General features: G+C 43.2%; 1 protein-coding gene across 2 annotated transcripts in view; it reads right to left on the reverse strand.

Moving 5' to 3' along the window:
• The window catches only part of STEAP2 (STEAP2 metalloreductase), a 266317-nt gene that overhangs the window by 36107 nt on the left and 213551 nt on the right, over nucleotides 1-16659 (reverse strand). For both annotated transcript variants that reach the window (XM_044067531.1, XM_044067532.1), the window contains exon 4: nucleotides 7693-7857. In XM_044067531.1, the coding sequence (XP_043923466.1) occupies nucleotides 7693-7857 (165 nt within the window). The remainder of the gene's footprint in view (nucleotides 1-7692; nucleotides 7858-16659) is intronic.

The following is a 16659-nucleotide window of genomic DNA, read 5'->3' on the forward strand; positions in this document are numbered from 1 at the left end:
TATGCACCTGCCATCCAGGTGTGCTCCCCAAGCATAGTCTGATACATCTGTGGTGACGGTCTGGGTGGCGGGGTGTGGGGAAAAGGGCAGTCCCTTGTTGTGGGAGCATGCTGTTGCCCACCAAAGAAATTCTTTTCTGAGGCCAGGAATTATAGGTAGAAGGGTTCCCAGGTCATGAGAGTGTTGATGCCAAAGGCTCTTTATGTACCACTGAAGTTTCCTCATATGCAGTTTGGCACATGGAATGAGGAGTATGCAGGATGCCATGAACCCCAGAGTTTGCAGGATTTTCCTTATAGAAAGCTGGGGCCTGGTGGCCAGTTGAGAGAAGTAGGTTGTCAGGAAATTTTGTTTCTCTGGTGTAGGATATGCCATCTGGGTTGCTGTGTCCAGACTTGCTCCCAGGAAGATTATCCTTTGGGTGGGCTGCTTTGATTTCTTTTCATTGATTGTGTACCCTAGGGAGGTTAGTAGGGTCTTTACAAAGGCCAGGTGCTAGAGCAGCTTTTCCTGTCTGTCTGCCTGAATAAAACAGTCATCTAAGTAGGGGTAAATCTGAATATTTCTTTGCCTGCAAAAGGCAATGGCCTCATGGATAACATCCAGAACCTGTTTACTTTGGATGGCAGATTGGTTAGGAGTTAGGTAATAAGCCAAGCTGCCAGGCATTTTGTGAAAACTCTGGGAGCAGTAGCTAAGCCAAAGTGAAGCGCAGAGAACTGAAAGTGTTGAGATCCTGCTCTGAAGTGGAGATATTTCCTGCATGATTGCCTGACAAGAATGTGGAGGTAGGCCTCTTTTAGATCTAGGGTGGCTAGCCAAGCGCCCTTGGAGAGCATGGGTAACAGCTGCTGGAGGGTGAGCATTCTGAATTTTTGGATCACCAGGAAGGTGCTTAGAATGGATAGATTGAGGATGAGGCACCAGGTGCCCTCTTTTCTGGGCACCAGAAAAAGTCTGGAATAGAAGCCTTGGCCTATCTGTTCTGCAGGAACGTGTTCTACTGCCCTCATAGTGAGCAGGGAATAGATTTGTTTTTGAGCCTCTGCCCACTGATTTAGTGGAAGATCTGGGAACCCTTTTGGGGCTGGAAGGGTGTGGAAGGAGAATTTATATCCCGAGACACAAAGTTCAGAACCCACTGGTCCTTGGTAATGGTGGCCCGGGTGCTTAAGTAAAAGTGGAGTTTTCCTCCCAGGGGTAAGCGAGGGTGGGCAGAGGGGAGGTCGGGCAGAGGTGAGTCATTGTGAGTTCTTACCATGAGGGGGTGGCTTAGAACTCCCTGTTTTTGAAGTGGAGGTAGTCCACTGCTTAGATCTCTGCATTCCCTGGGGCTGCTGTCTGGGGGGGGGTCTGTTCATAGGTTCATAGGTTCATAGGTTCATACTAGGCTATCTGCCCGAGGGCATTTATAAGCCTAGCCCATTGTTTTGTGGCTTACGCCACCCCTTTAGTATGGGGAACTATACCCATTATTTTGCTGTGCCTCTGTCGAGCAGTGACACTGAGGTAATTCCTGGGGTATATCTGCGATCTCCCATCCATTGGTCAAGATTTCTCTTGAACAAGGCCAGCGAGGTGCTCTGCCTCACATGTACCGGGATTTTGTTCCACAGCATAGGGAGTCTTTGGGTGATGAATCTATCTCTCCAGCACGTCCTATTAATAGCCGTGTCGAGGTTTAAGTCTCCGCCCTTGTGGCTCTGATGGATCTAGATTTTTGAGGTGAAGCATATTCATCAAATCTGGGTTTGACATGGCCTTGTATGTTAGGCAAAGGTCACCACTGAGCAAGCGGTGGCGACTGAATAGAGCTGGAGTTCTTTCAGTCGGGCAGCATAGGACAGATTTTGAGACCCTTTATCCTTTTGATGAGGAACTTTTGTGGCCTCTCCAGCTGCTGCAAGTGTCGGGTCAGATACATTCGAATGGGGCATTGTACTCAATCATTGGTCTGATGAGTGATGAGTAAAGGGAGACTATGACCTCCCTTGATCTAGATGAGAATCCCTTCATGATAAGGTGGGCAATGTAGAAGGACTTCCTAACTACTTTAGCTACATGGGTGTCGAATGACAGACTACTATCAACCTGGGTCCCCAGGTCCCTGATAACTTCTTCTGTGCTCAGTGGATTGCCACCTATTTGGTAGCTAGGGGTAACCTTGTTTTTCCCGAAGGGTATGACTATGCATTTTTTGGCATTTAACTTTAGGCCGTGGCTCTGGCACCAATTATCCATTTCTGTGAGACCCTTCTGAAGGATATCTGTGTCAGATGTGTTTTCTACTATGGCGCCCAGTTTGCAGTCATCTGCAAACTTTGTCAGCCATAACCCTCCTGTGTTTGCTTGTACTTGGAAAAGTAGATGCCAAACAAGAGTGGGCCCAGGACTGAGCCCTGTGGGACACCACTTGTGACAGGCTTTGAGTCTGACATGGCGCCAGCAACTCTGACCCTGTGGGTTCTGTCACTCAGCCAGTTTGCAACCCATCTTGTGATGTATGGGTTAACATTTAAGCTGATGAGTTTTTCAATGATACCCGAGTGGGGTATTGTATCGAAGGCCTTAGCCAGATCGAGGTAGGCTGTATGGACTGCCTTTCCCTCATCAATGGCTTTGGTGACTGTTTCAAAAAGTCAACCAAGTTTAAAAGGCATGATCTGCCTTTGACAAAGCCAAACTGGGTTGGATCCAAAGTCTGCAAATTCCCTATGTCTTTATTTATGAGGTCCATTATGATCCTCTCCATGGCTTTGCAGATAAGGCTTGTCAAGCTAATGGGCGGTAATTTCCAGGGTCTGTGGAGGCACCGCCTTTGTGAAGTGGGACCACAGTTGCAGTGCGCCACTCCTGGGTGCGTATCCAGAGGTAAGACTTTGATTAAACAGCTGTCCTAGCTGTGGGTTTAATTCCTCATTGAGTTCGTGGAGCACACAGCCGGGGACACCATCGGGTCCCATGGATGCTGTGTTTTTGCTTTGGAGAGAGCAGTTCTCACTTGGGCGCTGGAGATGTTTGGGGGCTGCACTCATTTGGTATAGATATCTCTCCTTTTGGGGGAGGGAGAAGTTTGCACTGAACCTGTCAGCCAGTATGTTGGCAATGTCTGTAGGATCAGTAATCTTCACATCATTTTGAACTAGTTCTGAGCATATCTGGGAGTTTCCTCCTAGGTTTCTAACATAGCTAAAGAAGGCCTTATGATTGTCTTTTGAGTCTTTAGCTATTTTTCTCTCGAAATTTGCTTTGGATGATTTTATGAGAGCTCTTAGTTTTTACTTATAGTGATCAAGGGTGTCTTACCTTTTAAGGATTTTGCTCTATCTTGTAGTAGCTTCCTCCTTTTGTTGTAGAGTTTGTTTATGGCTGGGGTCCACCAGACTGGACGCTTGCCTTTGGTACAAAGAGTCTTTGTTTTGCTTGGGATTGCCTTATCCATGCAGTCCTGCAGGTGCTGGTAGAAGGCGTTTGTAAGTGATTCAGCGGCTTGAGTATTGTTTTCCGCCGGCTCGGGGCCTGAAAGGAGACCACACTAGTCTTTAGAAGTGTGAAGTCGGCTTTTGAGAAGTTCTTTACTGTGGTCTTTTTATTTCAGGTGGGGTGGGATGAGGACCTCCAGCGAGATTAGTTTGTGATCTGATCTCACCAGTGAGGGGTATACTTCGGTGTTGAACATTGTGCTCCCATGTTCGTGATGATGAGATCAAGTATGTTATCCTCTTGTGGGGATGGTGACTAGTTGTTCCATGGCATTTGAGTTTATGAATTCCAGGAACTTTTGGGCTAGGGTGTTTGGGCTTGAGTAGTGTTCCCAGTCTATATTAGGGTAATTGAAGTCACCTAGTATGATGGTGTTTGGTGATACATTTATCCCCTCTAGTGTTTTCAGGAAGGCCATGTGAGTTTCCTGAGTTTGTGAGGGTGGCCTGTAACATGCTACAATTTGCAGAGCAGTCTTGCCTATGGTTAATTGCACCTGGATGGTCTCCGATGCATCGTGCATTGCCACCAGTCTTGAGGTGTGGGTGTCCTTGATGAATATGGATACCCCCCCTCCTTTCTTGGTATTGTCCGGATTTTGGGGCCGGAACGCATGATATGAGGTAAAACCTGATAGAGCTGGGGTACTCTCAGGAGCCTTGAACCAGGTTTCTGTCACAGCACAGACATCGATGTTCTCCATACTGAGAAGGGCCTCGAGTGCGTGCATTTTGAGATTTAGACTTCTGGCATTGAGCAGCATTACCCTTAGTTTTTTCCTTTTTGTGTTCTAGGGTGGTAGGTTTAGAATTTGAGCCTTGCCTAAAAAGGCACTATGGGGGTGGCAAGAGCCTTTGCCAATATCCGGAATCCCAGGTGACAGGTGCAAGCCGTCCCTTGCGAAGCAGCGTGGCTTGTCCAGCATGTCATCCCAGGCAGACAGATACTGGATCCCCTTTGAATGACACCAGTGTTTAAGCCAATTGTTAAAGCTGATCATCTTATCTCTGTATTGTGGCATCATTCTTGGTGAAGGTAGGATACTGCTCAAGGTCAGGGTCATACCTGCCTGGGCTACATAATCAGAGAGCTCCTCAATGTCTCTTTTCATGTAGTCCAAGGAGGTACGTCTCAGGTCGTTTACACCAGCGTGGACAATGACTGAGTCATATTTGTACCTGCTGTTGAGAGACCTGAGTGCTTGCGTTATGTGGCGGATTCTAGCGCCCGACAGGCAGCTTACTGTGACCTTCTCCTTACTCAGTCTGGTGAGCGGGACATCAGTGTGTCTGACTATGGAGTCACCAATGACTAGTGTGTCTGGCATTGTGTTTGGCCTTAAGGGCTGTGACTGTTTGACACTCTGACTGTGAGGTCTATGTGTTGCGGGTGTTGTGTTCTGAGGTGGGCTGGGCCTGTTTAGTCACAGCAGGAAAGGACCAGTGCTTGGAGGGGCAATGCCTGCTGAATCTAGGGGGCTGTACCTGTAAGAAATCTTTAACTGTCTGCAAAGATTTTGCTTTTTTTTCATCTTTTTTAAGACCTCTTCTGCCTTAGTACCAAACAGGTTATCTTTGTTCAAGGGGGCATCCAACAATTTAGATTTGACATGGTCTGGCAGGGGTTGTTCCTCAAGCCATGCATATCTTCTAATGACAGATCCAGTGACTGCAAGAAGCTTCTATGGCATCAAAACCACAGTGCAAAGTTTGTCTAGTTACTTGACTTGCAGAATGCATTAAATCCTGTAAATCTTTAGATTCTGCCCAAGCAGGAAAGGAAGAAATGTTTTTGTTTAAGGAGTTCCAAAGTATGTTGCTGATATTTAAGCATATGGAACTGACAATTTAGTGCCCTGATAGCAAGAGTAGCTGAGGTGTATACTTTTTTACCCCATCTGTCTAATGCTCGGGAATCCCTGTCTGAGGATGTGGGATTCTTAGCAGAGGTTGCTTTAATCCCTTTTGGCCCTTGAGAAATTACCTCAGGGTCAGCTGTAGGATTTTTGAAAAGGTATTTGTGTGAGTCAGGGACTCTGCAGTACCTGTCCGGTTTTCTGGGAGCAGGAGGTAGTGTGTCAGGAGTCAAGCTGGACTCAAGGAAAACATCATCCACCACATCTAGAATTGGGGAGATGGTCAAGGGTCTGTGTTGTGGAAGAACTAGGAATTCCCTGAGTCTCTTTTTAGTCTGAGGGTAGTCCTGATTTTCCCATTGGAAATGCTCCCTTAATGCATGCAGGGTTTCCCCAAAGGAAAAATCCTCTGGGGAAGAGACTGAAGGAATGGAATCCTCTGCATCAGAATCCTCATAAGTGGAGAGGGGTTGTATGTCTTCATAGTCAGATGCATCAGATTCATCTGACTATTGTTTAGACAGAACTACTGGGGACAGATCCCTTTTCCTTTCTGAGGGGGTAGCTTGGCCTCCCCTGATCAGCATGATAAGGTCTTCTACCATTTTAAGCATTTGAGACTGAGGCAACGAAGCAGGCGTCTGAGAGTGGGTAGTCGGTTTCTTGGGTGTGGTTCAAGCCCTTGGCCTAAGGAACTCGGTTATTTTTGAAAGAATGGTAGTCACTAAAGAAGACGGTTTGTGTCAAGATTCGGTGGTGTGAAGGACTTCCTCGGAAGCTGGTGCCTGCTCAGTGGCTCTGGACCCATCCAAGGTGGAAACGACCGCAGGATCCTTATATGAAGAAGAGTTTTGCGGAATACCGGACTCCGAAAGGGTCTTGGTAGCGGCCTGCGAATCAACTGAAGCAAGTATCAGGGGACTACGAAAGCACCTCACTGAGTACCGGTGGACTGACGGCTAGCTTAACGGAAGTGTCAGTAGGTCTGGATCTGTGATGTCTGTCTCTGTCTTTTTCTTTACACTTTTTCAGAAGATCTGCTGTCGGATGGCTTACCGAAGGTATATTGGAATTCGAGGACTGTAAACGAAAATATCTGGCTACAATAAGGGCCCGATGATGGATAGTTCTGGCATTGAGCAAAGCACAGAAGTGACAACGAGGGACATTGTGGTCTGGGCCTAGACAAGTTACACAGTAAGAGTGGAAGTCTCGGTGTGGTATTTGCTTTCCACAGGAGAGACAATTAACTTTTTCTGACATCGGTTAGTGCAAGAAAAAAGGATCCCCAACGGGGTATTTAGCTTTAGAAGACTTCAACTTCAGTTCGGAACAGGAAACTCAGGTACGGCCGACCGGCACTAGTGCGAACTGCTTCTGCTTGGGGCTCCATGGCACGAAAGACTGATGTAATGGCATCGGTTGCCTGACTTTATACTACTGACAACCCGATGTCAGTCCTCAAGCGACAGCAACCGATGCAGAAATACTACATTTCTGGTATTCGGGCCGGCCAAGAGCTACCCTGGCAGGGATAACCCAAATGTGATGACTGCAACAGTGAAACACGAAGAACATCATGCAAACTTGACACACACTGTAACCAGAAATCAGGAAACAATCCCTGGTCATGGAACTGTGAGGCAGAGACCTTAACCAATGAGTCATCACTTAAGTCTTCTTATATTAATGTATTGTTTTGAAATAAGTTTGTGTTTTGAAATAAGTTTAATTTGTTTACATTACAAGTTTTCTGCATAACTAACCATTCTATGAAGTACTTATTGTATTAACACAGTATTTTTTGAGTAAAGTTTTCTCATTCTTAGAAGTTTTTTATTTGAGAAAGAGTCTAGTAGTAAGATGCAAGGTTGACAGTCTTGGCCAAATATAAACAGCTGTCAGCAGACATCAATTTCCTGAAGTTCTGACAGCATGCTATACCACCACAAAATCCACTTAACTTTATAATGTGGAAGACTAATTTTCAGCCTATATGATGGTGAGAGGACATTCACCTCTGCAACCAACAGCCTGCATTCAACTAGTACAACTGGGAGCCAGAAGCTAGGTAGATGGCTGGGGAGGGGGGAATGAATGAATGAAAAGGCCAGAGATGTTTAATAAAGAATGTTAACTCAAATACACCATCTGCCACAGAATTCTGCCCAAAGCCCGCTGTAATACTCTGAAAGATGAATATTCACCAACTTGATATGCTGTACAAACCAGTGTTTTAAAGTAGTGAAAAAAACAGATGTGGAAAGCATGCAAGCTGCTGCATAAAAATAGCTCTGCCCTAGATACCTGTGTGACCCGTGTAAAACACAGAGCAAATTATCTGCATTACTGACCTGAATAAAGCTAAATTCCCTCCAGTTTAGAGCACTGTTCACCGATGGGATTGATGTGATGGCTAGCAGAGACAGCAGTCCAAGACTCATTATTCCAAAGGAGATGTACATTTCGATTCTCCACACTTCCTCCTCATTCCAAGAGTTTTCCACATTCGCATGAATCTGACAAAAAAAAATAGAAACAGCATTGACATTGCAGAGTATGCCTATACCCAAAATTTCTACCTGCGATTAACAAATGGGCTGGCTTTGTACGAGAACAGCCATTTTTTATTTCTTTGTGACTTAACACTTTTCCTTTTTTTACTCTTTTGTCTATAAAGTACAGGCACTGCACATAACATTTCCAGTTAATATATACTGTACATCTCTGTTAAAACAGACTTTCAGAATCTGCTTCTACTAACATAATATAATGATTTCTAGCAATCTCCATCCCCAACACTTTGATACTCTCCTCACACATCATATGAATGCATATAGCAAAACACATATTTATTTATGTGTATTGCCAGAGTTAAGTGACCTCTTTTTAGGGGTGCTCTGAGACAGTATTCATGCTGACCAGGGGAAATTTGCCATGGCTTAGGGGAATTTATGCTACTCTTTTTGAGAAGCACCTTGGGATCTTTTACATCCTCCACCCCTTGAGCTACCACCAACTCAGGTAGAAGAGATCTCATTTTAACATGTCATCCAAAGGATGGCAATCTCAGAAATGCAGCCCCCCCCCACCTGCACTACAATGTCATTTTTTTTTGGGGGGGGATGATTCCAAGCATCTGGCGTGGGAATAAAACATTCACTCTTTTGATCTTCTACCATTAAAGGCAAGTCTGCTCTCCATTGAGCCAATGACCCTCTACACATACACCATCCAGTACACATGCAATCACACTATATTATGCGCAGAGCTTACCCCCACCCCTTGCATCACCTATATGAGGGCTATACCGCCACCAACGCATATATTCTAACTCTGAAAGGGTATGATAACTTATAGCCTTTACTGATTATATAGCATACACCACACTAAACAAATTTCCCAAGTATCCACAAATCTTTCAAACCTACACTCATCTCCACAACAAATAAACACTATTTTAATAATGGACATCTCACCACACCCAATCCCATTCATATAAACATGATGTGCACATCTACTAAATCCACTCATATCAAAGAGCTTAGAGATGTATTCTTAGCAAGTAATGAGCTATGCATTTCCTATACTTAATAAGTAGTTACAAATTCTGTGATTAACCATGTGTATGAAGCAGTTATGCTATTTATCATTTCAGAAAGCTGGTTAATTGACAGCTCAAACCAAAGAATTCCCTGACTATTACTGTGCAAGCAGGGTGATAAAAAAACTCTATTAGTGTCAAATGTTTTACTACAGTAATTCATTAATGGGGATGTATCTTCTTGCTGAACATGCAAAAATAACACTGATCTCATTCTAAACACATTTTTGTAACCACTTACCCCAAAAACTATACTCATCTTAATGACATATTTCTTTTATACATCTTGAAATATAGTTATGCTATACTCCTGATTATTGACACTATATAACATTGTATTGCTACTTAATGCGTTGTAATAATCCTGTAAAATTGCTGTTTAATGCTAATTTATAATGAAAATTGTATAATATGTTGAAGCTTTTCTCCCTGGGCCACCGCTGAAAAAGGGCTCCAGCTCAGTCGGACAATCCCGGTCAACAAATGTAAAATAAATAAATAATCTGAAAGAAAGGCCTTTGAAAGAAACATACATATTACATGTCTTGACTCAAAGCACTGAAATTAACAAAGCTTATCACTCAGTCATGGGATGAGGTCCCCCTGTCATCATGTCCATAGTGTGCGACTCTGAACAAACATCACAGTAAGAGGTTCTCTGGTTTGATGCTTGGCTGGGATGCCTTCTGTGCGGAGGCTGCATGTTCTCCCTGTGTTCATGTGGGCTTCCTCCCAGGTGCTCTGGTTTCCTCCCACATTCCAAAGACATGCATCTGGGCACTTCTCCCCAGGCCTCCTCTGATAATGAGTTGTGTCCCAGTCGTACATTCCCGGTAAACAAATAATAAATAAATAAATGAATAAATTTTAACTAGCAGCCAGCACCAGAAGCAGAGGGGGATAAAATCCTGACTACAAACCATGCATCCTGAGTCTGATTAGTGGATCAGGTGGCCAAATGTGCTTGCAGGGGAAGATTGGTGTTCTCGTCATGGGAGAAGAGTAAGATGGCTTAAGATGCCTGTTGCATACACTCCTTGGAAGAGGGACTGGGAGTCAAATGTGTAGCCTGGGGGCAGGAACTAGGCTCACTAATCCACTGAAGTGTTAGCCTTCATCATGGGAATGTACATCCATGTGGGGAGGGCATTGTGACACTTAGTGATGAGCCAGATCACTTGTCTCCCTCCTCAGGAGGTGAGTTTAGCCATTCAAATGCTTTCATTGCCAAGCCTTGTCAGCAACTGCAACATTATGTCTAGATGTACTCGACAGGTCTATGGCATGTGTGGTAGGGGGCTAACATCCCATAAATGCTTCCATCAATTACAGCTGCCTTTACCAGGAGTTGTACTATTTACACCATGGCACTGTCTAGACATCAGTGTGCTACATGACCATGGCTGGCGTCCATTACCAGATGTGCCATTGCCACAACTGCCATGACCCTGGACATAACCTCTCCTGGCAGTAAACAATACCACAACAGATACAGCCATGAAGTGCTAGCACTGTGTGAGCTTGAGCTAGGCTGTCAACAGCAATGGCACCTGATGCACCACACACAAGTATAAAAGGACAAGGCACATTCTAGTATGTAATTTAGTCTGTCAAACCTGTCACAAATACAGGCCATGCACTTCTGGAAGTGAAATTGCAAATCCTGTTTAACCTACCTAACTCTGAACTTGGGTGTGCCTGCATAATAGCCCTGCACATCTGTTGGGTCACAGCCACTGAAATAGCAACTTCAATGGGAAGGAAGTAAACATGTCTCTCAATGAGAACCTGTAACAATTCCCCTGTGTGTACCACAGTCCACTGGGACTACTGGCAGATTCTGAAAAATGGTGTGTAGGAGGGTCTATATTATATAAGTGAATGCAATGAATTGTGAATGCTATATAATCGACCCAAAATCCCCGAAAACCCCAAATGTCAAACACACGGATCAAAACAGAAAATAAAGTGGGGGGCTTTGCCCCCCACACACCCCAACCTAAATATACCAACTCCGAGATTGCACCACAGTGGAGGAAATGGCAAAGTCCTGAAAATGGTCCAATGATTTTTTTCCCTAGGGGGAAAAAATAATCGCTGTTCTGTGCTTTCGGTATTTTGCTATTTCGTGTAATGACGTTCAACTAAACAGCGTTCGAAATTCATTGTGTTCACTAAAATAATAGGAACCTGTGTAGGATGTACCATACTGCCCTGACTGTCACTGTTCCCAGTAACAATACTGCCTGTGTGGTGTTTGTATCACCTGGGTATGTGCAGGCACATAGGCTATGTCAGTGGTCTGTATAGGGGATCCAGTGATCACATTCCTTGTGACCAACATGCACACATTCTACTGCCTGACCATGCCAATTCATCCAGGCAACCATCATTAGAATTTGCACAGTTTCCAACATCAGGTAGTGACAATTTTACAGTGGTAAAGCCAGATAGATAATCACAAGTGAACAAAGCAAAGCACAATATACTGTTTAAGTAAAACCCAGCACCAGAAGCATACATTGAAACCAGATGTAGTGTTTTCAAACCAAACCTTTAAATACTGTACATTTTGAAGATGGGCACACAGACTGACTCTCCAATGTTTCTATATAACTCACAGCAGACAGCTTTACTATGTTGGCCACTGAGTAACTGGTCAAGGAAAAGTAATTGTACTGATATAGAGAAAGATTGCTATCAACCTAGTGCATCTCTGATGTATATCCGTGGAGCATGATGAAGCTCTGCACCAATGTCTAGTACCATACTGAGACACCTTTTGGAGGTGTCACTGCCTCTGACAGAGACCAGAAACCCCTCCATCTCTGTCGACAGTGTCTTGACCAATGCCCATTTCCCATCAACTTACCTTCCTGTGGCAGGTGAATGGCTTTTTTTTCCTGCTAGGGAAGAAATCTCAGTGGCCCTGTGGCAGACCATTTCTTATAAAAGGTCCTGGTAAAAGACAACATTAACATCCACCACAAGATCTTTCCAGGCATGGACTCTGTAGGCCCAGCCAGCAGAATTCTGACCAAAACGCCGTCATCCCTGGAGACAAACAGCATGAAGTAGTGCTCCATTCTCTGCCTCACAGAATTTAGATTTACAACTAGCTTTCTCAGAACAGTCAGTGTTCTTTTGTTTGTGATCTATTTGTCAATGCTCTGTACTCATGGAAAACACTGGTATTAGAAGGGTGGGTGATCATGACTGCCCCAAACTACCGCTTATCACTACGTGTTACCCACTGCCCACATACCATGCTGTTGGTGTGTTTGACAGTCAATTTTTTGTCTAGCCAGACTGTTTACATAACGTCACGCTCATAATATTTCTGGAAAAATGTCATTCACACTCCCTGAGCAATCTTCCAGTCAGCCATGTGACATGACTGTTTCTCTTCAATGATAAAAAGCCTTTTGCACATGTGGCATGCTAAGAGTCATGCAACAGGCAAGTGGTTTGACACAAAATGCTACTTCAAGGCCCCCTTCAATGTATTCACATGTGCTCTAAGCACTTGCTGCTGAGTGTGATTCCCATTAGACTTTATAATCCTTCAGTACAATCATTGCCTTAGAACTGTACTAGTATTCTCTCTCCATGCATTCAGTAAGTCTTAAAAATAATGTTAAAGCTACTTTATAAAATAGTTCAGCCACACTGCAACTAACAGCAGACATAATTGAAAAGTGAAGGTGAAAAAGTAGCACCAGCTTTAAAGAATCTGGGATCCAGCCCCTTTGAGCAAAACTAGTGGACTCAGCTTTTGTAAACGGACACCCTGAAGCTCTATGAATTTGTCCTTAGCACAATGAGGCTCACTGCCTTAATTTGTGCTTATACTGGGCAAATTTAGGTGCCTGAATGTAGTTATTATACAAATCGGGGCTCAACTAATTACTATCTCTCAATTTTGACATCATGCTGACTGCCTAAACATTGTCCTGAATTCTGCATGGTGTTGTGCATGAGCCTGGGCAGCACAGTGCATGCTAAGTTTACCCTGTAGTGCTGGAGGGCTATCTGTACTTCAGCATATACTCTACTGGAAATGGAGTCACTGTAGGGCATGCTGTATTAATGTCTTAGAAGCAGAGACAATACTGACATGTTTCACACCTTAGGGTCCAATGTACAACTTTTGGAATACAGGACATATATTTTCAAATTCTCTCATGGTTCATGCAACTGTGTTACCCCACACTGGGTGGCATTGGGCAAACTGGATTACAGGTGTCTCTACAAATACCAGACATATTTCTCTGTAACATGTATGATAGCAACATGTTTTCTGAGGGTGAAGGACCTGCATGGTTCAGGACACAGAGGTGCTGCACAGTAGAATCTAGAATATTCCAACTCCTCCTCTACCACCATGACTACAGCCTAAATTTACTGGAGGAAGGGTATGAAGGCCCACAATATAAAATGATACATGACATGTTACAAGGGCTGTCACAGGCGTCACTGGCACCCCACACATAAGTAAGCAATGTGACCATCACTACAGTGACAGGAGGTGATGCCATCCCATCCTGCTTATTCAGTGGGAGGCCAAGGTTAAAACGGCAGCACCACAAATGTACTGTTAAGTAACCTTTGTTTTCTGGACACATATAGTTGTCAGAGTGTGTCATCTGCAGTTACTACACACTTCTGTTTATCTTACTCCATAGCACCAGAAGTTAAAGCATAGAATGCACATCAGCACAGGATGGTACTGTGCCTTACAGGGTGCACGGATGATGGCTTCATATGATACAGATGTAAATGTTTATACAAATGTAAACAGCTATTGACGTATGAATCTCTTGCCATGATACAGCTGTAGTCTGCTAATGCAGAGATTTTGTCCAGTACTGCCAATTCTGTGCTAAGTTCCATAGTTCAAATATATCTGCATGCCTGCTTAATACTATTATTGCGTATGTGAATCCAGCCTTCAGTGAGACTGAACAAGTAGCATAACATGTTAATGCATTGCCTTTCAGATGAAATTCACTGATGCAGGTGCATTCTCATTGTCACCCTCAGTTATACATTGTGCCATCATTGCTGGGGTGCGTACTGCAACTTCAAGAAACAGTACCTCTGACACTGCAAGACAAAAATATGCATAAACTGCACTGTTTCATTGCATCTGTACTAATAACCCCCCCTTCACCCCTTTCCCACTATTCTTTGTCTTATACACATTAATTTTGTTTTTCTCCACTGCAGTTATATGTAGCAGTATCTAGACTCGGACTTGTTGCACCAGAGAGGGGTGTCCACCCCCATCCCACATGCGGCACAGCAATCCACTCCAGCCATACCTCTCAACCTCTTAGCACAAGAAATTTGGACAAAGCCTGACATAATCGGGAGACAAAGGCCCAAAAATAGGGATACATTTTAAGTATTACTCTTATAAACTTAGGAAGTTGCTAAAATAACAAGATTTGAGTTAGAATGCATTTTCTGAAGGCTATAAAGTCTGAATCTTTAGTGACTTTAATTCTCAGACTATCCAAGTGATTTGCCAGAAAAAAACATACATTTTATGAGGAACAGACCAAAAATATCAGCCAGAATTTGGGCGTTCTGCAAAAAATATGAACAGTTGAGAGGCATGACTCCATCTGCGGGTCATTCTGACATGATCACCTTCACATATGAAACCACAGCTGCAGGGGACATACCAGTTAGCCCTGTACCAGAGGTTGGGGCTGTTGTTCCCACTAGTAGCAGTGGCAGTGGACGTGACATCACCCATAGCAGCTGACTGACATCCTGAGGTACCTAACTGACAGATGATTAGATACCTGCACAGGAAATCTTAAGAACCTCCTCCAGTGGCTCACTGACTTCCGTCCCTGTCTCACACTGGCCCTTCTAACTGAGCCAAAGCCCAGTGGTGAGGGAGCCCATGATGAAGATTAAGCTCCTAAAGGCTCACAGCTGGCATGGCTGTCAGCTGTGCAACCACATTCTATCCCCCATTACGGTGTTACCCACATTTTTTTTGTCTATGCCCACCCTTTGATCATTGTCTACTCCTCCCAAACACCATTGTCTACCCTCTCTTTGTTTAATGTTACCCTCTCCATTGTGCTTCCCCTCCCTTACTGTGTCAGTCTTTTCTGTCTTCTAGGTTTGTCTGTGATCACCTATTACCTGCCCTAACCTTCTTACCTTCCTCAGACTTCCCTTCCTTCCTTCCCTACTTATTTGACAGGACATCTTTCATTTGGTCTGCAACTTCTGCTGCATCCCTTCTGGATATTTTTTACACCATAGGTCCAGCATGTAACATATGTTTCTAACTGGTGGCCTTTATTATGATTTAATTTGACATCATCCTTAACTCTGTGGGTGACAACTGAAAAATAAGCCGTCACACACACTATATACACACACACACACACACACACACACACATATATATATATATATATATATATATATATATATATATATATATATATATACATACACATATACATGTACTTGTGTGTATATCTATACATATATCTAATATATATATATAAATAGATAAATATAAATATAGATGTATGTATGCCCGTGTGTATATGTATATATATCTATATATATATCTATATATATATCTATATCTATATCTATATATATATATATATATATATATATATATATATATATATATATATATATATATTTATATATATGTGGATCTACTTTACATGGTCAACATTTCACAAAGCCAAAGACCATATGGCTGAGACCATATGACTGACTTTTGAAATGTTGATCATGTAAAAAGAAAAAAGAAAAAAACAGAACAATCAGTAACCTAAACATTGCTAGCAGGGGCACTAGCCCCCCTGCACCCTGTGGGGGGCTCCGACCCCACACCCCTGAAACTTAAATATACCAACTCCGAGATCGCACTACAGTGTGGAAGATGGAAATCTTACCATTCCGCACTGTACGGAGATGCCCATTCCACATGGTTGACATATGGTCTCGGCCATATGATCTTCAGCTTTCTGAAATGTCGACCATGTGAAGGGGACCCATACACATATATATGTATATGTGTGTGTGTATATATATATATATATATATATATATATATATATATATATATATATATATATATATGGATGCCTATCAGATGATCGAGTTTTCAGAAACTCGAAATTCATATGGTCAAGACTATATGATTGAGTTTCCGAAAACTCAAACATCCCCAAACACCCCCCCCCCACAAAATAATGTAAATTAAATATACCAACTCTGAGATCGCACCAAACTGAAGAAAAGGGTAAATTTCCTGTTCTGCATTGTACGCGTTCTGCATTCAAAACCTTTGAGTTTTTGGAAACTAAATCATATGGTCTCGACCATATGAATTTCTAGTTTCTGAAAACGTGATCAACCAATAGGGATCCAAATATATATGTATATATGTGCAAACTCAACTTGTTGCAGCATAAAAAGCCAGTATAGGAGATCACAAGTACCTGCAGTTTTTACTGCAAGACTGTGGTACAATGGGGATTGGGGAATTTACCCTTTCTACACTGTATTGTAATTTCTGAGTTGGTATATATAATTAACAAGGGGTATGGGACTGCAGATGGGCTTGACCCCTTGCAAGTTTAAACTATTTCTGTTTATTTTTGATCAGCAGATGATGAATCACTTGGCATTTGATAGTTTGAGTTTTCAATGTAGCATTGTGAAT

The sequence above is a fragment of the Protopterus annectens genome, chromosome 3.part1, assembly GCF_019279795.1.
Source record: "Protopterus annectens isolate FY-2018-M chromosome 3.part1, PAN1.0, whole genome shotgun sequence".
Taxonomy (NCBI): domain Eukaryota; kingdom Metazoa; phylum Chordata; order Ceratodontiformes; family Protopteridae; genus Protopterus; species Protopterus annectens.